The 23,522-nt window shown below is 40.5% G+C and overlaps 1 protein-coding gene across 2 annotated transcripts in view; it reads left to right on the top strand.

Moving 5' to 3' along the window:
- The first annotated feature begins 5,099 nt into the window (after positions 1–5,099).
- The window catches only part of LOC146495827 (zinc finger MYM-type protein 4-like), a 29,029-nt gene continuing 10,606 nt past the window's right edge, over positions 5,100–23,522 (top strand). The window contains exons 1-21 of one of the 2 annotated variants that reach the window (XM_085142728.1): positions 5,100–5,558; positions 6,834–7,452; positions 10,006–10,058; positions 10,133–10,282; positions 10,801–10,864; positions 11,153–11,349; positions 11,480–11,604; positions 12,344–12,578; positions 12,687–12,902; positions 13,528–13,678; positions 13,864–13,979; positions 14,072–14,425; positions 14,510–14,660; positions 15,008–15,183; positions 15,281–15,452; positions 15,641–15,760; positions 16,074–16,117; positions 17,234–17,366; positions 22,705–22,817; positions 22,907–23,018; positions 23,105–23,359. In XM_085142728.1, the coding sequence (XP_084998854.1) occupies positions 5,160–5,558; positions 6,834–7,452; positions 10,006–10,058; positions 10,133–10,282; positions 10,801–10,864; positions 11,153–11,349; positions 11,480–11,604; positions 12,344–12,578; positions 12,687–12,902; positions 13,528–13,678; positions 13,864–13,979; positions 14,072–14,425; positions 14,510–14,660; positions 15,008–15,183; positions 15,281–15,452; positions 15,641–15,760; positions 16,074–16,117; positions 17,234–17,366; positions 22,705–22,817; positions 22,907–23,018; positions 23,105–23,359 (3,955 nt within the window). In that variant the 5' untranslated portion in view covers positions 5,100–5,159. Of the gene's footprint in view, positions 5,559–6,833; positions 7,453–10,005; positions 10,059–10,132; positions 10,283–10,800; positions 10,865–11,152; positions 11,350–11,479; positions 11,605–12,343; positions 12,579–12,686; positions 12,903–13,527; positions 13,679–13,863; positions 13,980–14,071; positions 14,426–14,509; positions 14,661–15,007; positions 15,184–15,280; positions 15,453–15,640; positions 15,761–16,073; positions 16,118–17,233; positions 17,367–22,701; positions 22,818–22,906; positions 23,019–23,104; positions 23,360–23,522 lie in introns of both variants that reach the window. The other variant, XM_085142727.1, reaches the window with a different exon arrangement.

Below are 23,522 nucleotides of genomic sequence, written 5' to 3'. Positions count from 1 at the left end.
TAGAACTGGCCTTTTAAAAATACAGAAATTATCAACAGTGAAAATCATAATCAAATAAAAATTTAAAATAAAACTTCTAGATACTTATTGGGGCTCACCAGGACATAAAAGCTAGATCTAATTATTAAAATGCTTTGAAAGTTTACAGGCTTTGCCATGAGTTATAGCTACAAAAAGAACATTTTCCCTGCTCACTTTTCTTTTTCATTTAATTTATTACAGTTATTTTATTTATTAGTTTTCCTGATAAATACCGCTTTAAAAATGCATTTGTATAATAAGATTGCATCAGTATGCTCAGGCAGCATACTGAACAGCACAGGAGCACCACTGAGAATTGTCTAATCACCTTTTCTCTTCACCTTCTAAACCTCAGACTCAAGGTACAGATCAGACTTGTGCCACCTACAGAGATTTCTAGACAGTTCTGCTGTTGTTGGCTGTATCACTGATGGAGGTTAAAATCTAGAAGTACACATAGACAAATCAATTAGGAAGGTTCTGGTTTAGTTCTGAGAGTGGTACCTGAGATGGTAGAGATGTCTGAGCGGAAGATGCTGAAGAATCTCCTCAGCATCACGAACAATTCACTCTAGCCCACGGGTGATTAGTCCTCGTATTACACACAGCAAAAGGCTCATTGCCCCAAGCAACAGGACTGAGTACTGCTTGTGGCTATTAGACTGTACAACTCCACATCCACACTTTAAAATATCATACTCACAACAATCTCAGCTGTTCTTTACCAGATGGAATGACCGTTATTATTTTTACTGCAGGAAATATATATATTTTGCGCAAATACACTAATACTTACGGTAGGGTCGTACATTTAAATTGCTCGCCCCTGTCGGACAGGAGATGCGACCTCTGAAAGGATGAACTGCAGAGGGCAACTTTAAGGAGAGAACTGTTATAGTAAGGTGTGCACCTCCAGATAAGCCTCGGTGCTCCTTTGGGGACGGACTGTCCAAGTCTGTGGAGAATTATCTGAGTGATTTAACGCCATTCCTCCACAAATATCTCCTTATTTCGGTGTTTTGATGATAATAAAATCTCTTATTGATGTAAAACTGGGTTGACAGCTGGAGACTGAAGGCCGTGGAACATCATTCACATCATGTTTATGTAATCCTGGGAGTGATTCTCCATTAATAATAGGTGATCAATCAAAACAGCTCTGCGCTGATTTGCACTAAGGATCAGGTTCTTTAATTTGTCACCCACCTGACAGTATACTGACACATGCACATAAATATCCACTGTGTTACCAAACTGGGGAAAAGGAATATGGAGGATGCGTAGGAATGATGAAACAAACGCTTGTCATTTATCTTCAGTAAGAAATGCAGCATTTCATAGTCACTTACAAACAGGGTTTACCGTAATCACCACAAAATAGCAGCAATAAAAAAAAATGCCATGGAGACGGCTTTTTTAAAAAGCAAGTGTTTGATGTGTGAGTTTGCGTATTAAAAACTAAAGTTCAAGACGTGCTTATAAGAAAAGACTGTGCAGCGCTACTTGACATTTATGATGCTTACAGTTTCAGGAGTAAAAAGAAGGGAACGCTTATCTAGTCATTACGGTAATCTTAACCCACATCTCTTCTATGAAAGTACTTTTGTTTCTTCTGTAGTAGTCTTTGGATTCACTTTAAAAGTAGCCTAATATACAAGTTTTTTTCCCTACGAAGTGAACTCCTCGGCGTCTGTTGTCGGTCCGCTCGTTTCCTCGGTGAACATCAGCATCCTCTGCATACATACATGACCCATAACCCCGAGAGGAGGTGGGCGGCTGGGTGCGAAGCGCGGCGTCTGCAGCATAATTAAAACATGGCGGACTCGGAGGAATATAGACTTAAACGATTAAAGGTAAGGCATTCACAACCAGGCTGTAGTTATAGCGGCACTCAACTGGACGCTAAACGGATTAGCTGATCCAGCTACACACTGTGTTATTTAGTTGCTGTGGGCCGGTCGAGATTCGCACATTCAGGCTAGTGTTAGCGGCTAGCTTGCTGCTTTGCTATTCAGTGCTGATGCATGCCGAGAATTTGCAGAGCAGCAAACGAACATGTTGAGAACATTGTGTCCACGAGCCTTTGATGTGCACATCGGGAGCTTGTTATTAAGCTAGCCGCAGACCAACTTTTGGGTTGCAGCAGTGTCCACGTAGCATCGGCCAGGACTGCTGAGAATAATGAGAAGTGGGGGGTGTATTGAAATTATCTGTGGCTACATTAAAGCCGTTTTTTGCGTGAGGAGTGTAGCCATCACCAACAATATTTTTTGGGGTGTGTCTGAACTCAAAAGTATGAGTGAGTTCTGAATATGGCTGAATTTTAAATGGAGTTTGGTGGGACGCCCCCACTCTTCTTTCATACAACTAATAATTAGACATGAGGCCTGGAGCCTTTAAAAAGGCACTAAAACGTGAAAGCTAACGTTTAACTCACATTAGTCTTAATGATATTTGTATAATTAAAAGATTAGAACCAGTACAATGTTATTACATTTATATACAGGTACCAGAGTTATAGCATTGGTACTCTTCGGGGATTTTCTGGTACATTTTTTGATTGCCACATGACAAAAATTGTAGTTCCTCTAATGGCCACTTGAGGCCGCCTTCGAAAGAGCCATGAACTCCATGTTTTTTTTGCATCTGAGAGTGACCTGGTTGTTACATTTGATGGATGCCTGATCAATCGAACTCTAGGGGGAGGTCCACAAGCAACCAGGCTTCGGCTTCAAAACTACAAACACCGAGCAAATGGCTTCCAACGTGGATGTAGCCCAAGTTAGCTGACTTAAGTTAGCCCTACAACCTCTAAACTCCACATGTACAATTGTGGTGACGTTTTCATAGACTCATCATGGGCATAAATTTCATGATATTTTGGGAATTTTTAAGTATTTCTTTGAACTTTTCTTTTTCCAGCATGCAATGACTGTACAGCACACATCTTTAATGACTTTAAAAACCAAGAATTGGGTGTACAAGCTTAATGTATTTTGGATTTTTTTCTAATCCATTCAGGGTCAAATTTATACATATACTCACTTCCATCTTTTAAGTGAGTGGTGCTAAAGGTTCTATAAATGAAGGTTCTTAAATTGACATGGCCAAGGTTTGTTAATTTCTCATGAGTATACATGATTGACTACAACTGTGTGGCAGCTAGGGCTGCCACGATTAGTCGACTAGTCACGATTACGTCGACTACCAAAATCGTCAACGACTAATTTAATAGTCGACACTCGACTATTTGTAAGATCCCAAAAGACGCAGGAATAAGTAGTAGGATTTAAGAGTGTAATAACGGACTAAAACAGAAGATGGCAGCACTGCATGTACAGGGATGCCAACTGCCGTTAAACCCCGAAGAAGAAGAAACTGCGTCCCAGAATTCATAGCACGGCCCTGCTCAGTTTCCAACAATGGCGGCAGCTAGTTAGTTTTAATATTACTCTTATTATACTTTCTGGGTCACAAAATAAACGTTTAACATATTTTCAGGCGAGAATGTAGCTGTGTAAACCTCAAATTTCAGTTTATCAAGACACTACATATTTTCAAAAGCGCTCCGACGTTTTTGGAGACGTCTGTTACCCACTAGCTCGATAGCTAGCAGAGGTTCAAGGCTCACTAGAGCCGTGAGAACACCGGACTCCCGGCTTCAAACCCACCGCAGTCTTTCGCTACTCAGGTTAAACATGATACATAAGTCACTTAGATAACTTAAAAATGTTATTGTTTGGCTTTTTTCAGTATTTTATTTGCTCCTGAGTAAATCGGTTTGGCTGAGATTAAAGTTATAGTTTTTACACAGCTGAATAAACATTAAGCAGACAACTGATTATCAGAAGTGTGAGATGCTCCGGTGCGATGTTCCCTCTAATTTTTCACGTGTCTGAGCGAACACACAAACTCCCTGACGTGCACTGTGGTCATGCCAGCATCGAATCCATCCAAGTTACATGGTTTATTAAAATAATCAAATTACAGCATTTACATTTATGTTAGACTACTTTTAATTAAGTGCTTTAGCCCACTTACAATGAAAATTTAAAAAAAAAATCTTGTTCATGACCTGTGTAGTATGTTAACACTATTGGAAGTAAAAAGTAAGTAAAAATAACTGGAACTCCAATTTTGAAAACACAACTTTGTTGTTGTTTTTTTTTTTTTTTTTTTTTTTTTTATAAAGCTCTGACTTGTATTATGAGTATGAGTCTGTGGTCTGGGAGAGAGTCCTGTAACTATGTTTGCAAAATACAGTATATAATGACCAATGTTGGGCAATTAATTATATAGTTACTTCTACATTACATAAAGAGTGGATGAAGGAGGAGAACTATCTCCAAAGTTTTCAACTTCACCTCAACTCAACAGCTAGACAGCTCAAACTCCAACAGGACAACAATCCTAAACATATCAAAACTGGTTTTAGAATTGATAAAACAGGCTAATATTAAACTTCGGAATGGCCTTCCCAAAGCCCTGAGCTCAATCCTATTGGAGATTTGTGGACTACACTTAAAAAACAGAGTTTGTGCCAGCAAATCAGCACATTTAAATTAACTCTACCAATTCTGCTAAGAAGGGAGGTCAGATATCTATTCAGAAGCTTGTGGATGACTACCTAAAGCATTTACTAGAACTGCAGCTTGCCAAACGACATTTAAACACATTTCAGTGGATGTGTATCTAAGAAAAAAATTCATTCAAACCTGTGCACTTTGTGTTCTTGTTCATTCAAGTCATTAAAGATGCATACTGTACAATTATTACACCCTGTCATAAATAAGAAATGGGTGAGTTTACATCCACATCATGGGTGAGTTTACATCCACTCACCCATGATGAGTGGATGTAAACTCCCCTACTGTAGTTAAATGTTTTTTCAAAAGAGCTGCTGTTAAGGCTTATTACAACTGTAGCTTGCCTCCACCAGTGTGTGAATGTGAGAGTGAATGAATAGTGGCATTGTAAAGCACTTTGAGTGCCTTGAAAAGCGCTATATAAATGCAATTATTATTATTATTATTTATTTATTTATTTATTTTTTTTTTAGAATATTTAAGACTGCTTTTAAATAATACCTTTAACGTAAGGTTAAGACATTCCCTCCTTCTCTTAGGAACAAAAGAAACATGATCTCAGTTTGGAAAAAGTATTTGAACAGGTTTTGTTTGTGTGGTCCATCATCAGTGGATCATCTTCACCTGTGGTTGCTCTGCAAGAGCCAGGTGTTTATACTCTGCGCTAATTGGCCTTGTTCATCCATTATAAACTACCATGAAACTGGTCAGCAACTCCAATTTAACAAAAAGAAAATTATGGTAAAGATCAGTGAGGTGTGCTCAGAGAAACGAATATGCATTGTTTATTTGCACACACTGGGACACTCTGTTCGTCAGATTAGCAAACAAATCAATGTCCCGTCCTCCACAATTCAATATATTATCAGAAAGTTCAAAAATGATGGCCTCATTATTGAGAACAGAAGACGCTCGGGCAGACCCAGAAAGACCAGGACAAGGTCCATAACTGTGAGTAACATCAAGAAAACCCTCAGAGAGTCACATCTCCGCTCACACAGAGAGAGTGATGAGAAGGTAGCATTTTTAAGAGTGATTAGATAAAACGTCTCTGCCAGTGTAGGGGAGCCATTTCAGTTCCTGTTATTTTATTTACAGAAATGTGCCACAATTCAGCCTGGAGCCCAGCAGAGGGTGTGCTCAACATAATCCTCATTCCAGAATATAATGATTTACTCTTGATTCTAGTTAAAAAGTTAAAATGTAAATTTTTACGAAAAATAGTTTTGATAATATTTAATTGAAATAAGACGGCACGTGTCCTTAAGCTCTTCTTGCAGGGAAGGCTGTTTTGTTTTTTCCCCACAAACCCATAACACTCGGTTAAGAATGGGACGTGCTGCCTTGACGATGTGTGTTTCCATACAATAGGTAGATCTTTGAGGCATAGTCAAACTACAACAGAAGCTCCTGTGTGTGCGCACAGAGGCCACTGATTGTGGTGAATGTAAGATACTGCTGTCAAGAGGTTGCTGGCTCAGTGGGTGCTGTAAAGTGTCTTATGGTCTTTACCAACAAAACCAGCGAAGTCTGAAAATCAAGCTTTACATTTTGTCCCAGTTACAAGGTAAAATTATCAGATTTGGACTACAGCTCCACGGGTCTGATAACTTTTGATTTCATGGCCAGGTTTTCTGAGGGTCTCACTGGGTGTCCATATGCTTTTTGGGTCTTAATTTTGACCTATGTGTCTGTGTTATCATCTTAAGCAGGTTTTCGTTGATTTTTTTGTATTTTTCTTTAAAATGATTGTTATTTGCGTGGATGTTTTATTGTCTATTGTATAGAAATTCATACTTTTTTAAAGTCATAATCAAGAGTTTATTTTCTTACCATGGGAGTCTCTGGGAGCTGACTCCCTGCTAGATGTTTTTAGATTAATGAATTATAAAAACATCTTTGTGCTTTATTCAAAATTGGCAGAAATAACAGAAAAATGCATTAACTCGAGTAAGACACCAGCAGCCAGTCATGCTACGTGTTTGGTTATCTCTAGAATATGTGTTTCTAGTCAGAAAACTGGTTTATGTTAAACTAAAATGACACTTGATGCCTTAATTATATCTTTGATTGTGTGTATCAAGTTTCTTAACTAATTATCCAATTTGGGGTTGTATCCAGGATGCATTTTATGTTTCCACTGAACATATTTGGCCCTTATCTGTCAAAAGTTGTGTTGTATATGGATGTGAAATAAGAAATAATAAAGATCTCTCTCCTCTGCAGCATGAGGAGCACATGTCCAGGGTGTTTGACGAGGTGATGGGGCTGGGAGACTTCGCTGACTCCTCCAGGGGCTCCAATGCATCTTCCAAGAGTGGTGGACAGGATGAGACGAAGGGAGTGGACCAAACCTCAGGACAAGAGGAACAACAACCAATGGAGGAGGAGGAAGAGGAGGAGGATAGCAACAGCAGCAGGAAAGAAGAAAAGATAGACAAAGGGGCGGGCGAGTCATCACCTCCTCGCATTGCCTCGCCCATCTCTGACCCACAGGATTCTTTTAAAATGGGGACCAGCGAAGGGGGAGGTGGACGAGGAGGAAGCGGGGCAGCGGCTTTTGATGACGCGCTGGATGGCCTTCCTTCATTTGGGCAGGAGGAAGATGATGAAGACTGGCACTTTGCCCTGCCCATGGGCACCCTTGAGGATGTAGACGTGGATAAGGCCGGCAGGAAAAGTAGGCAGCAGGAGAACAGCGAAGCTCCGAGCAATACCTTTGGTTCTGAGCCAAAAGTAGGGGAGGCTGAGGAGGAGGAGGAGGAAGAGGAGGAGGAGCAAGAAGAGAGGGCAGGGAGCACCGGTTCCGCCAACACCTTCCACTCGTCACAAGACAACAGCAGAGGTAACGCTGCTTATTTTTGAAGGACACGATAATTAGTGACTCATCTGTTGGCTTTTTTTTTTTTTAAATTTCTACTCCACTGTTTTTGTACAGTTAGTCACAGCGTACGATTCAGCTCATAAAACAGTCTTTGAGTCAAGGGTGGAGCTTAATAAAAGTAAAAACAATCCTCATGAAGCCACAATGGTGTCAATTAAATTCCGCTTTATCTGTGGAACGCCAAATAACAACAATCGTCGCCTCAAGGCACTTTATAGTGTAAGGTACAATAACAATATGTTATTACTGCATATGCAGGTCAGTTTAGATGTCTTTCATCTGTGAAGCAATTATAAGCAGATGATTAGAAGAAAAGCAAACAAATATTCAGTAATTTAAAATACCATATAAATAGTATGCTTAGTAAAAATGAGAAACCTAAAAAAACAAAATAGTAACATTAAAGTGAGGCTGTAGTAATTGCATTAAAAATTTAAAAAGGCAGTCCTAAATAAATACTTTTTAAAAGAATATAAATATTAGTCGAAGCAAAGGACATAAATAAAAATACAGTGATGTGTAGGCTCATGTCATGTCACACACATTTCTAATAACAAGGGGAGGGAAAAGCTCACAATCTGGCAGCACTGTCTGATTACGTCACAAAACTTGACAATTAAACAAGAATGAATGGCAGCATTTGAAATTTAATAGATTGACTATTTGAAATCAAAACATTTTACTTGCAGACTGACGGTTTTAACAGCACATGGATGGGGCTTCTCAAGTGTAGAAGCAGCCAACTTTCATAACCTTCACTAACTTCGAATGATTTGGGGACTTTTGAGGCTGAAAAGTGGCGAAAGCAACAGAGGTTACCTGTTACCAGCACAGAAAAGTCTGTTAAGCCTGCAGGTCTGCAGCTAACAGGAATGAAACACCAGCTATTTCTTTAAAGAGGACAGCATGAAGAGAAGCATTATAAGTGCAGGATGTTCTCCTTGAAGCCTACTTCTTTTAGTCCAAGATACAAATGATTTGAATCCCGGCGAGCTGCTCTGCAGATGTACCTCAGAAATGTGAAGACAGGAATGAGGATAGCTCAGACTCACTTTATTTTCTAATTCTACTAAATGATTTAGAATTTGGGAAATGTCTGTGCAGTGAGGTAAAGGACTAAAATAAATATTTTTACCATCCGCTTGGATCATCATTTAAGATCCACTGAGCCATTAGACGTTGTAACCTGCAAAACCTGTGAAAATGGTTTCAAAAGGTGTCACAGATTAAAAAAAAAAAAAAAAACCAACCCTGTGAAGTACACACAGTGCAAATACGTACATATGAAAAATATGAATACTGAATTCCTTCTTTCAATCGAACCCACTCCGTTGCAACAGATGGCTGCCCCTCCCTGAGCCTGGTTCTGCCAGACTTTTCTTCCTGTTAAAAAGAGTTGTCTGATTGTTGGGCTTCTCTTTGTGTTATTGTGTCTTTACCTTACAATATAAAGCGCCCGAGGAGCTGACTTGTTGTGACTCGTTGTGATCGTGGCTCAAGAGTTGGGAGTTCGCCTTGTAATCGGAAGGTTTTCAGTTTGAGCCCCGGCTCGGACAGCCTCGGTCGTTGTGTCCTTGGGCGAGACACTTCACCCGTTGCCTACTGGTGGTGGTCAGAGGGCCCGGTGGCGCCAGTGTCCGGCAGCCTCGCCTCTGTCAGTGCGCCCCAGGGTGGCTGTGGCTACAATGTAGCTGCCATCACCAGTGTGTGAATGTGTGTGTGAATGGGTGGATGACAGGTTGTGTAAAGCGCTTTGGGGACCTTAGGGACTAGTAAAAAGCGCTATACAAATACAGACCATTTACCATAATTCAGTTGAATTAAATGTAACTTATAGACAGTAAAAAAGTGCTAAAACATTAATTTAACAAGTGCATCCCCATGCTACAATTAGAATAAGTGGCAGTCAGTTCCTGTGTGTGACCAACAACATATCGATTTAATGTAATATCAATATTAATACCACATGAATCAGAATTTGTTATTTTTGTGGAGTTCCAGGGGTTTAATGAAAATCATAGCATGCATTTTATTTGGTAATTATTGTTCAATTTGGGTTTTTTTCCTTTTTGTTTGTTTTTTTTCTCAGAAAATCTTAGAATTTAGCATCTGTTGGTATCAGGTAATACACTGACAGAAGCTCTCAGTGGAAGTACTGCCGGTCAATAAGCCATTCTGAAAGAAGAGAAGCTAAACAAGAACCTGTCATGAATCCAGATTTGAAGTTTTTAGCTCAAATCATCAGACAGGTACAGCAGAGCGTCTACAGCCATCTGTGAAACACAGTGGAGGCTCCGTCATGGTCTGAGGCTGCTTGTCAGACAGTGGTGTTGGGATTGATCGAATTACAAAAGCAGAAAGGGATGTAATACCATCTGGAAAGGATCCTGATTGACATCTATTTCCTCTGCAGATCATATTTGTTCCAACTTATTTAAAGTGTTTACTAAAAAAATAACGAAAACAATAATACATGCCGTTTTTTGTTTTGCTTTTTCTCCTTTCCATGTTTAGATGCAGGCGTCCTGAACCAAACAGAGGAGACGGAAGACAGTCAGCAGGGAGAGGTGAGGGTTGGAAAACACTGTCAGTTAACTGCCTTTTCAGCTTGAGTAGTTATGGACGCTTTCTATTATTTCAGACGTCAGAGGCAGCTCCGGTGGAGGACAGCAATCCCCCGATTTCTCCGAGTGTGAATATAAAAGAGGAGCCTATTGATGAAGGCTACGATGCTGCGTTATTGCCTCAGAGCTCCATCAGACAGATCAAAGAGGAGCTCGAACACCAGGAGGTTGGTATAGAGAGAAGGCAAAGATTACCTCACTGTATTTGGATTGAAGCTGCTAACAGACTAAATTGTTTCATAATGAATAAATAATGAGTCTATAATGCATAGACTCATTATTTCGGTCGTCAAGTTTAAAAATATCCCACCCAGTCCCCTCCGAATCAGCCGATTGCTTTTGCACAATAACATGTCAAATTTTATTTTCACACTATGTTAATATTTTCACAGTTGCAGGCCTTTGAAGTGACGTGGGTTCAAAATTTGTGTGCTTTTAAATTTAAGTCATGTTTTTTCAGCATTTTGGAGCATGCGAGCAATATGCCATCCTCTTATATAGTCACAGCATGAAGATCAAATTTTACCTGCCTTCATTAAATATATGGAAGTTATTGTACCAAAAATGGCTGATTCTGAGGGTCTTTTTAAATAAATGATTTTTTGACCTTTTTGATGTGATTTCTAGCAGCGTGAAAGACAGACAGAAATGCGCAGTCTGATTTCTTATTGTTTTATTATTGCAGGAGGAGCTGAGGATCAGCTCTGTCTTCTCCGTAGGTGGAGGCAACACCTTCACCTCTCCTACCAGTGAGTGAATTTGTTTTAACATTAGTGGTGATGTCTTATACGCTATGTTGTAGTTTATTTGATTTTAACTGTAATAACAAGAGTTCAAATTGTGTTATTATTATTATTATTAGTAATAATAATGCACCATAGAGTTTCAGTGAACCAAAGAAGATCTTGGTCTGAAAATTGGCCTGAAATTGGACCTAATGATAAACCACGGATTAGTGGCAGAAAGGAAAAATCTGCGAATTATCTAAGGGTTAATAAATCTGCCTGATAGCTTTGTTAACCTCTTGTCCACCTCAGTGCCAGCAGCGATTCCAGCCCCGACTCCGACTGCCATTTTTATCCCTGGTAGAGGAGCTGTCATACAAGCCATGGCTTCCCTCCCCGTCAGACCTCCAGTTCCAGTCCCAACTTCACTACCAGCTCTGACACCAATACCGCCGCGCCCACCACAGCCCCCAGTTCCTGGTAGCGTTCGCTGCAGCGGTTGCTCTAAGGTATTAATGCAAAAATGCACATTGTTAAAGGAAAACTGCAATTTGAAAAGCTTCACGTAACTCTGTATTTAGCTTATTAATGCTGTTATTTGCTGAGAATTTGTACAATGATGTGACTTTACATTTTCAGGTTCTGCTGAAAGGTCAAACGGCTTTCCAGAGAAAAGGATCGACGCAGCTCTTCTGCTCCACCGTATGTCTGACGGGCCATCTTCCTCTGCCCACTAAAAACCGATGCTGTTTCCAGTGCAACAGGTACACACTTGTTTCCACTGGGCATCGATATGAACTTACTGCCTTGTGGTGCTATGAAAACCGTATACGGATGGTCACTTGAGAGTCTAACGAAATGCTACTTTATTTTACATGATCTACTTTTAAATTTTTTAAATGTCACTGAAATGTGAGACCCTTTAGTGCATAGCATAACTTTCTCCCTTTGCCTCTATTTTCACATTGCTTTGGAGCAGCTGGTTTTCCCCTCACTTTTATTTCAAAATTTCAGTTGTTGCTCCGTCCAGTCTCATTGGTCATTGTGGGTCTGCTACTCCAGTTTCATTTGATGTCATTCAGCTATCGGACAAACTTAAAACTCGATCTATGATTTTAGGTGGCAGTGGTAGTCCTTGTTCTGATCTGGACAGCAAGCCTGCAAAACAAGGGCTTCCTGCGCTACCTGTGAATCAAAAGATTTGATTTATTCCATTTAAACCAGCACAGGGATCCACATGTCAGAATTTTGAATCCTCATTTTTCTGCAGCGTTATAAGCAGTAGTTTTTGAGGGTTACATATGAATTCTGTTATATTTTATGCGATTTGTTTGTATATTTTGTATGCTTTATCCAGCTCATGCACTGTGTGACCTTCAAAACAGCTTAAACTTCCTGTTAGCAATCCACAATGGCAGGACTTCTCAGGCCCTATGACAGTGTACACGCATGGGTGATATTTTGAGTCTGTGTTGTTTTTAGTTCTTGTTTTACTCTTTGCAGGGAGATTGTTCAGCCCAGGGACATGATCACGATCCCAGCAGACGACCGCACCTTCATGCACTTTTGCGGCCAGTTCTGTTTGTCCGTCTTTAGACACAAGAAGAAACAGACTGACAAGGTTCCTGACAAATGGGCTGATAAACAAGTGGAGAGAAAGCCAGAGAAGCCGCCAGAGAAACCGGCAGAGCGCCAGACTGACAGACCCTTCTGTAGTGTCTGTAAAGTCTCCAACAAGGTAAAAGACTTCACGTGTGTAACATAAAGATCCAATTTTAGGTCAGCGTCTCTTCATTTTGGTTGTATTTATTGCTTCTCCACGTTTTGATTGTGATCATCTCTACAGCCAATTGAGCACGAGGTCACCCATCAAGGCCGCCTACACAGACTCTGCAGCGACGCTTGCTTTGTAACCTGGCGCAAGATACGTCAGTTAGCTATGAACTGCTGCGAAGGCTGCGGCCTTTACTGTAACACCAAATCAGGTTCCTGTCAGACGCTCACGATCGAGAAGTCTCAGCTCAACTTCTGTGGTCCCACCTGCATTAGCACCTACAAACAGGTATAAATATCCTTGTATCAGTTAAGATAAGATAACCTTTATTAGTCCCACACGTGGGAAATTTGTTTTGTTACAGCAGAAAGTGGACAGTGCAAAGTTACATAGAAACATTAGAAAAAAACACTGGAATAAGATAAGAATAAGATACAGTTCTATACATTTAACTTTTTAGAGACATGTTGTTTATTTATAACAAAACCTGTTTTTGTTTTTTTGCCACCTTATTGCTCAGGGGCATCTGTGCCCCCTCATATGTGTCCAAATGATCAGAATCTGCTGAATTTTGAAGATATATGCTTTACGAATGCTAGACTTGAATTGATGTTTTGGCGTACTTGGGTGGTTCAGTGGTTTGCCCTGTCGTATCATATGAAGAGGGATTTATCCTGGGCAGTGTGAAGTTTTTTCGGGAGTTACAATAATTGATCCAACTTCTTAGTTTTAAAAAAGTGTTTTTCATAACAAAATGTTTTATAGTGAGTCTCTTTGAGCAAAATGAGAGCAGCACAGACTCGCCTCGCAAGCACAGCTGCTGCTTCTGTGTGCATATATGCATGCATCTGTTCTCATTATTCATTATGTCAGAAAAATCATGCTCGGCACCCTCGTATCGTTTCCTCCACAGACCTGTAGAAAGACAACAGAGTGCGCGTACTGTCACAAGACAGTGGTCGTGTCCACAACCAACATGGAACGAGACCAGAAGGGAAAAGTTCAGCTTTACTGTTCAGTGGTCTGCGTGGAACAGAGTCGACCACCTCAGCATAATCTCACTGGTATGTCACACACGCGTCCACATGTGTCAGGGTCATGTCACAAGCACAGGGTTTACAGCAGTATATTTATTACAAATTAAGATACCATGCAGAATAGAAAATAATTAGTTAGCTTAATTAGTTAGCCTCTCGGCTCCATTGGAGGAAAAATCTCAAGTTTTAATGACTGTTTTATTTTTTTGCAGGTACTGCATTCCCATGTTCCCTGTGTAAAGTGACCGCCGTTCCTCAGTATCACCTTGCCATGGTGGATGGCACCATACGTAACTTCTGCTCCTACACCTGTGTGACTATCTTCAGGGTAAAGCAACAGTGGCATTAATAAATTTAAAGACACATTGATGGTCTAAGCCGTCTTGTAATTTTTTTTTCTTTTCCCTTAATGTCTCATAGAAATCTGGCCACATATCCCAGCCAGACCTGACCAATGGAGCCTCTTCTCTCAGGGACCCCTCTGTTAGAGATGCCCCCAAACCTGGGCCTTCTGCCGGAGCCAGCTCAGTCCCTCCCGTCCCTCAGGATTACCCATCCTCAGTTCCCTATCCAGGCAATCATCCCAGTCATACCTCAGTGCCCCCACTAGTGCCTCCCCATCCGGCCATCTCCTCCTCCCCTTCTGTGCCAGGACAGACGCAGGCCGGTCAGCCACTGAAACTGGCAGAGGGCCGACTAGGTGACACCTCCAAACTGACCTGTCATCAGTGCAGCAAACAGTTCAACACCAAGCCGCTATTATTCAGCCACCAGGTAAGTAAACTCACTCATATCCTTCTGCATGACCAGTGCCGCACCATAAAAAAGGAATATACTAGTTGTTGTTTTTGCCTGCAGGGTCGAATTTCTGTGTTCTGCAGTAAGATGTGCTGTGAGCAGTATAAAACCCAGAAAAATATCCTTGCTATGTGCGAGTGGTGTAAGCAGGATAAGGTGATCTTTGACACCATCGCCTACAACCAGCAGGACCTGATCTTCTGCAGTGAAAGTGAGTAATGCTCAAAGATGGCCTTCATCCTGTTCTACACTGTTGATGCTAGTCAAGTTTCGTCATGTTAGTTACTAAACAAAATTCAGCCATGTGCCACTCTATTGCTGTGATCCTTTGCAAATCCTCATCAGAGGTCATCTTGGTTATTATTTTTGACTCTCAAACTCTAACTCACAATCTACTTTGACTTTTTTGTAATTTTAAAAGTACAAGATAATTCTTATCTCTCAGGAACTATCTGAATTTTCTCTCTAGCTTTTCTCTCTGTTTTAATTTCCAGATTTGATTGCTTTATTGTGTTTGCAGTAGTGCTGAGGTAATACCCCTCCTGCTGTGTTTTCCAGACTGTAAGCTGCTCTTCAAGCATGACCTGACTTCTCGTAGCAAGGAGCATGTCTGGCGTCCCTGCACCTACTGCTCTGGCATTGCACAGAAGATGCTGCACAGTCACTACGGAGGCAAGCTGGAGGAGTTCTGCAGACCCCACTGCATGTCCCAGTACACTGTACTCTACTACGGGGTGAGAATACGGCTGCCCCACTGCACTATACACCGAATCACACGATGCCTCTTGCAGCGTGTTGAATGTGGTCGTGTCTTCCTATGTCTTGGTGCAGATGGGTCGGTGCGACAGTTGCAGGAAGCAGGGCTACATGACGGAGAAGCTGCAGTGTTTGGGTTCGGTGCGTAACTTCTGCAACCTGCCCTGCCTACAGCAGTACTGCCACCTTCACTTTGAGACGAGCCAACACAGCAGCAGTAACGGGACGGCGCCACAGACCCCATATGGTAAACAATGTTCAAAACTGTAAAGCTGCACATGAACACGCGCAGTAATTATTTCAAATCTGAAAAAATTTAGAAAGCTACAGAGCTGCTTCTCAAATGGTGTTTAAATCAAAACAAACCAAGTAAGGTCTGCGTGGTAAACACTGAAGCATCTGGGTGAAGGGATTGCATTCGCTCTCTACTTCCAGCTCCAGCTCCAACCCAACCCCACCACTCCTCAAAGATGAATCCAGTCATAGCTGACGTCGTTTCATTGGCCAACGGCTCCGCCACACAGCCCAGCGTGTCAGCAGATACCACTCTGACTGGTTAGTACATGCACACATCCATAAAACCAGTGTCCTAATATTCTAATATTTTTTGTGTATTTAGTGTCTTTAGATTTGGTTTTTAAACATTTTATCCTTTCTAGAGTGAGTATTTGCAATAAGTGAGAAGCTCTCTTATGTAAATGTTTTCTCTGTAATGAGCACAGTACAGATATTTAAAAAAGATAGCTGCCACTAAAGCAACTGATAATATTTAAAGTCATTTAGGTTTGTGTTTGTGATGTCAGATCTCATATTATTAATTATAACCATATTATTGGGGTTTTGTGTTTTGTCTGTTTGTTTGTTTTAGGAGCTCTACCGACCTCCAACGTAGACGGCAAGAATCTCGACCACGTATGTACTGTTTCTGTGTGTATTTGTTCTCTCAGGTTAGATGATTTTGCCTGACATTATTAGAGAGGATCAATTGTGTATATTACTGGGTCCATTATCATTTATTTTCTTTACTCTGTGGCATTCTGTACTCAAGTGTCAACTTCCCGAGCACGTTGCAAAGATCGCAATTAACCTCAGCAGACTCTGTATGAAAAATTGCCGTAGCCATGGCGACAACACCTGTCACTTGCATTTTTCATTGACCTCAAAGATCTAAAAGAGAATAAATAAAGAAAACTGCTTTGTTGAAACTACCTGAAGATTTTCTCCAAATGGTGCATCTTAGATACTTCACCCAAAATTTGTAATCATGTTTCAAGCATGCTGTGTAAAGAGAGTCCACAGAGATCAAACAATATGTATTCACACTGTACAACTAAGTGTCAGTATGCAGTCCGAGTGACTCCAGTATCCATTCCTATTCTTAATGATGCAGTGAGTGAAGAGGGGGGAAGACACGCAGAGGGTCATCTGCTCAACCTGTGAGCTAAACTGGTGCCCCAGTATCCATTGTTATTCTTAATAGAGCTGTAGTTCAGAAAGGCTGAAACCTGATTTTTGGACTTGCAGAGAGCAGTTTCACATTAAGGTGGCCTCAAGATTTACATCTCTGATGTCAAACAGCACAGACTGCTAAACAAATAATAATATAATAATGGATTGCATTTATATAGCGCTTTTCGGGGCCCTCAAAGCGCTTTACAATACCATTATTCATTCACTCTCACATTCACACACTGGTGGAGGCAGCTACAGTTGTAGCCACAGCTGCCCTGGGGCAGACTGACAGGGGCGAGGCTGCCATATCGCGCCATCGGCCCCTCTGGCCAACACCAGTAGGCGGTAGGTGAAGTGTCTTGCCCAAGGACACAACGACCGAGACTGTCCGAGCCGGGGCTCGAACCGGCAACCTTCCGATTGCAAGACGAACACCCAACTCTTGAGCCACGATCAAATGGCACCCATTTTGACACTCAAATGATTCCTGTTGGAGAAACTGTCCACTGTAACAAATTTAAGATTATGAGTCAGATCCACCTCGTTTATTGTTACTATTTGATACTTAATATGCAGGCCAGTACCCAGACCGATGCCATGCGTGTGCCTTCATCCCGTCGGCGTCAGATGAAGAACAAGTCCGTTCTCTGCAGGCCCTTCACCATGGACCAAGAGAGCATGTGCCAGCTGCCTTCCACTGAATCAGGAGGTAATTGCAGGAATCACCTCAACATGTTTTGCCTGTTGATTAGTGAGATTTGGGAGCTGAGCTGCACCACTTTCAGTAACTTCCTGACAGTAAAACTCAGTACAGCACAGCAACAAACACCTGGTGAATACACAGTGCACTAACAGACATGTACCGGTAACGCACCTTTAAAAAAAAAAATTATAATTTCTGAAAGTTTTTAAATGGACATATGTTGATTTTTACACAAACCTACTACATTGTCTTTGTTTATTGGGGGTGTTTTACAAGTCACAGCTTTGCATGTTTGTCTCAACAGCAATGATTAGATAATTTAAAAGATGTTTTTCCATATATTTAAATATTTATGAATCCCAGTGTCCTTACTTCTTACTGGAAAACTGTTCCATTAGCATTACCAGTGTTAAATTTATCAGCATTATTCCTCCTGTCAGCCAACAACAGACAGAGAATCAATATTTTATGTATTAATCGTCTGCCTCACATAAAACTAATATTTTATATAAGTCAACATCAGGGTCTCAGTTTAATTTTCTCAACTTTGTAAGATGAAATGTTAACAAAAAAGAGAAACCAGTATGACTCAATAAAATTGTTTTTCCTAGTGAAACTTAAAAAAGGGAATCATGATAAATAATATAAAAGTTATTCAAAATATTAAAAATAATCATGTTATTTTAATGCTGTTACTGTGAGTGCACCAGGGTTTTTTCTAATTAGTTTTTACTCTTATGTTTTTGACTTTGTGCGTTAAGTTTTATTTAATTTCAGCAAGTTTTCCATAGTGGATTCGTATTCAGTGGCTTTGAGGCATCAAATACACTGCAAATTAAGAAAACAAGCAAATGGCGCAAAAACACATAAAACACAATGGAAACAGAAAAACCCAATGTGAATTTTTTTCTGTGTTTTGTGTTGTTTTGCAACATTTTTCTGTTTGCTGGTGTTTTCTTAAGTTCCTGTTCGACCTCTCAGGGCCACTGTAGGTTTTTCTGATTTTCTTATAGATTTTATTGTTGTAAATATTTAGTTTGGGTTTAGTTTTTATTGGTTTCAGTCCTTCAGTGTATGAGAGGCGGCACAGACATTATAATAAAAACACTGAATCTTTGAAAGTGTTGTAGATATTGAGACAAGTCTCAACAAACACTTTCCCTGAAGCATCATCAGACAGACTAAAACTATTATAGTTTCCTCTTTGTTTTTAATTTATTTAGATTTATATAAAGTTTAGCTCAGTGGGCTAATATTCTGATAGACTTGCTACCATTTGTGCCATCATTCACTAAGAGTTGACATTTTATGTGTATCAGTCACTGCTCCATCTACACACCATGCACCTAAAATAAAAATGAATCCTATGCTCAGCAGCAGCGTTCCCGCAGTCCACAGCTGGTGTTTCTTTTTTGATATTTTTTTGTTCTTCAATCTTTGCTCACAATTAGCTGTTTTTAACAATTGCACCAGCTCTGCTAGATAGCTCCTCGCAGTCTGACCAACCGTCAGCTCAAGCTTCCACGCCAGCGCCACCATGCCCAAAATGTCAGGAAGAAACGCAACCGTGTGATGGCTTGCCAGCGCGTCTAACCGGGCGCCATTTCCTGGGCAAGAGAGAGACTTACTCAGACTGCAAGGTTTGCAGACAGCACAAGAGGAAGAGGGTGGAGGAAGAAGAGGGAGCGGAGAAGAAGCAGAAGAGGGCAGAGGATGAGGAGACGGAGAAAAAAGAAGAAGACGACGAGGAGGAGGAGCAGCTTGAAAAGACAGATTGTGAGAGCAGGAGCGAGCCGTTGGGCAGGCAGACGTCGTATTACTGTAAGACGTGTTCAGGAGAGCCCAGCCTCTGCCCCGTGCCCTGTTTCGAGCTCTATCACACCCGACTGATCTACAAAGTGATTCCCGAACTGGAAACTGAAGGTGAGTCTTCCGAGCATACACAAATTCCCTTCTGCTTTATAACATGTAAAGAATAAAGCTTGTGAATTCAGCATGTGTGAATGTTTGTGAGTCTTACAACAACTACAGCCCTTTTTGTTTGTTTGTTTGGTTTTTAAACCTGTTAATGTTGTGCTTGCGTGATTTGTTGAAATGAATTTGCATTTTCCAGCTGACTTCTTGAGAGGGTCGAGTGTGTCACCCGAGTTTTTCTCTCCACAGCCTCCTGATCTGCCAACGTGAGACGCTCTCCTCCTCTTCTTCCGCTGAGCTCGGACACAGATTGAAAACTACAGGGTTTAACCGATGTTTCTACACTACTTCATACATATATTGTTTTGTTGTTTATGATTACCTCCAGAGCCTTAAGAACAAAGGCAAAAAACCTCATTTCAGTACTTTTGTGAATTCATACTTGTAATCTGGCACTACAAAGAAACGATGCACTTAAAGGGGCTTTCTGTGTATTTTTATATGAAGTAAAGACAGCAATATTTATGACTTAATCACATGGCTGAGTATTTTCTCTCCGCTATGAGTATTTAGTTTGTATGGTGGGTATTTGCAAGAGATCCACAAAAGACAAGTCACTGACCTCACTCATTAAAAAGAAGAAGAAGAAGAATTGTGTCAAATAATTAAAACCTGTTATTAAATTTGGATTTCATTTTTTTTTAATTATTATTCATGATGGCCCCTCATCCATACTACTATTCCTCCATTTCCTGTGATGTGAGAGTTTTTTCTTCTTTATAAGCTGAAAGGTCATTTTTTTAAATAAGCTTCTCATGAAGATGATACCCCATTTGGAGGCATGTGGTTTTATTGTGTAGGATGGTGACTGCATTAAAGAGGACCTATTACCCTTTTCCATATATACTGTAACAACTGCGGATGCTCACAATTAAAACAGCCTGTGACTTCAGTTTATTTGCAAGTAAAACATCCGGCTTCAGACTGCTCTTAAGAAACATTAAGTTTCAGGCTTTTTTTTTTTTTTTTTTTTTTGGTAACTCTCAGCTCTGTATGATGTCATTGAGAGTGGTTATTTCTGATATGGTCCGTTTAGGCACAGACCCCACCCACCTGTTGTTAAGATCACAGGGAAGGGGCTAAAGCGGCTACATTCTGAGGGATGCTAGAGCGAGGGGCTGCAGTCAGGCCTAATAAAAGATAAATGGGGATTATTTTTAACTGTGAATCATGCAAAGCTACTCTGGTAGCTGGTAGAGTCCCGGAGTAAAAATCTACAACCATCTGCTTTAAAGCATTTGCATTAAATACTTGAATTATAAAAACAACAGATCCCCCTTTTACAGGTGAGGAAATCTATTAAAATCCAGCTGGAGTATGTGAGCAGTTGAAGGTTGGTAAATCCCCAACTGAAACCTCAGGTAGGCGTTCATCTTTGAGGTTAAAACTTAAGCTCACTTCAATGTCTGACCGGTCTCAAGTCTGGCAAACCTCATTCATTCGTTTATTTGATGTCAGTCTAACTTTATATCCTGTTACACTTTGTTTGATGTGAATGTGTGATTCATGAAAATTACCTCACTACTGATGCAGTCTCGCGAACCAAGTTTGGTTTCAATTCTGACTTGAGTTGAAGTCGAACTGATTCCAGCTGTGTGTAACATTACTGAACTTTATTTAACGACCCATTGTACACTGTTTTATTTTTAATATTTATTCCATTTTGCTGTATGTGCATCTGCATGTTTCATTTCCTCCTCATTTTCTCTGTTTTTTGAAAGTTTTGGTTGAAAGCAAGGACTGCAAATAAATTATATTTGCGAAAAAAAAAACCCAGTTGTGATGGTTTATTACTTTTTTTTATTGACATGTACAAATTTAAGATAACAGACATATTTGAACCTCACCTCGGCCGCTTGCCAACAAATGCTGACAAAATGATCAGGATGGAGCTCAGACTCTTAACATTGTGGCTCAGTTAAGGCAGTTAATTGTTTTAAGAGCCCAAAGTCTTCTGCTGGGATCGACATGTGTTACAGGAGGTGTTTTGTGGCCCAAATGCCACAAAGCATCTGATATTTGACTCAGGTGAAATACCTAGACTCCTCTCCAGCTAATGAGGTGGCTGCCGGTGACTTACAGGTCTCTTGTTTTCGTCCTTTCGGCACATTTGGGTCCTCTCAGCTGTTTTTTAGGTATAAAACAATCAACAGTAACAGTGTCTTGATAAAATATGCATCTTAAACGTCTAAAAAGTACAGTGTATGCATGTGAGGATGCCAAAATAATGATAAATGTCAATGAAGTAAACCATGCACGGCAGAGGTTTTTTTAATAAGCGGTGAGACTTCATGATGGTCTTATTTTCTTAATAAAAATAAAAACATTTGGACATTTTTCTGAAATTAAACCAAAAGAATGATCATTTTGAACTGACATCAACATTTGATGTTTATTTCCAAATCAATTGTAATCATTGAAGTGATATTAAGAAAGGTTTTACATTTATTGTGATTATGTGAAGGTTTATAGCTATCTGGGATATTTTCAGTCTGATGATAAATGCATGTCAGCTGAGTCCTGACATGAGGCAGCTGGCTTTATTTGCCATCCCTGATAGATCAAAAATGCAGGAGCGGTGATGAGAAATCAAATTTTTCTGATGGAGTGAGCTGACGCTCCATGAGAAAAGTTAGCCACATCTCAGTGGCGACATCTGCTGGCCACATGTTTGTTATTGCGTTTATCAGAAAAATAAAAAAAACTGCTGTTCCAGTAAATCAGAAGACTCAGCAAACAGCAGATCTTTTGGTGTCACATTGGTAGCATTTTAACTTTTATCATAAGACTGTGAAAGGAATCTCTCTTTCCGCTTTTCCCTGCGCCCACATCCCAGATTTTCTCTGTGTTATTTTTGTAGCCGACTCCATCAGATCGGCTGGTAGCAAAGACAGTTTGGTTAGGTCCAGAGCAGTTAGTAATGTTGGCACCAGCAGGATTTCCTTTTATTTAATTCAGATGTTTTTATTAATAAATGCCACCTTTTTGTACACATACACCTACTTCTGATCCCTTTCTGGAGTGAATTAATAACAGCTGACTGTAAGCTCAGTAATCTCAGATGAGGCCCCGACTAAGATTTAAAATGATTATTAGAAACCCTGAATCATGGGAAAACTACTCGAGTAGAGTGCAGTAATAAAAACGTGGAGCTGGGAAGTAGTTTTAAGAGGTCCACTTTTATTCCTCTTGGCTAACCCCAAACTGTCACTTTTTGGTCTCTTGTAAAGTTTGTTTAATTGGCCCGTGATGTCACAGTGACCCACTCCTGTGCCTCACCTTTCATTTTCCTCTTCTTCAAATCATTTGCTTCACATAAAAACAGGATTAACTCTTTCTTTATCTCCCTTTTATCCTCTTCTGGCAGCAGGAGAGGAGAACGTGAAGGTGTTAATGGTTCCAGTCCCAGTGCCGGTCTTCATTCCAGTGCCTATGAACATGTATTCCCAGCACACACCTGTTCCACTGCCTATGCCCATGCCTGTAGGTCCTCTTACATTATATTCACAATCTATAAGGTTTAAATAATTGTTTCAGTAAATCAAACACTTCTTTCCATTTTTTTCTTTAAGGTTCCAGTACCCATGATGGTTCCACCACTGAACAAGGACACGAAAGATGCAGCTGTCCAGTCAGAGGCTTCTTTGGTGGAGGAAGAAAAGCAGAGAGATGAGTCCGGTGCAGGTGAGCATTCTGATGCTGGGTTTAATAGATGTAACACTTCCAGCAGTGTTTTCATGATCCTCTGGGTTTGTATGTGACTGCTCTAGACCAGAACACCTCTGAGAGTGGAGACATGAAGTCTGAAGTGGTCGCTCCCACAATCCCTCATCACGGGGAAACTCTGAGGGAAGAAGAAGAAGACCGAGCTGACCTACCACTTACTCAGACTTCAGAGAAGAATCCAGAGGCAGCTGATCCAGAGCCAGAGACGAGCCAAATGACAACCGACCCTCCTGCCAGCTGTGCCGACGATCAACCACCAACCTCCCCGATGATGGACTTGGAAAATGACTTCCCTTCTAGTGAGATGTGACATCACTGATAGTCAGCTGAAGAAAGCATAACATATACTAACATAACATATGCTAAGTTCAAGAAGAAATCCAGACAGACAAGATAAAATATAAAAAGCACAGCAAAAAAATAAAAACAGAAATTCTCAGAATCATAGCTCCATAAGTTTGA

Source organism: Neolamprologus multifasciatus, chromosome 19, assembly GCF_963576455.1.
Source record: "Neolamprologus multifasciatus chromosome 19, fNeoMul1.2, whole genome shotgun sequence".
Lineage (NCBI taxonomy): Eukaryota > Metazoa > Chordata > Actinopteri > Cichliformes > Cichlidae > Neolamprologus > Neolamprologus multifasciatus.
The sequence above is the reverse complement of the archived record's forward strand: the minus strand, read 5'-3'. Positions and strand labels throughout refer to the sequence as shown.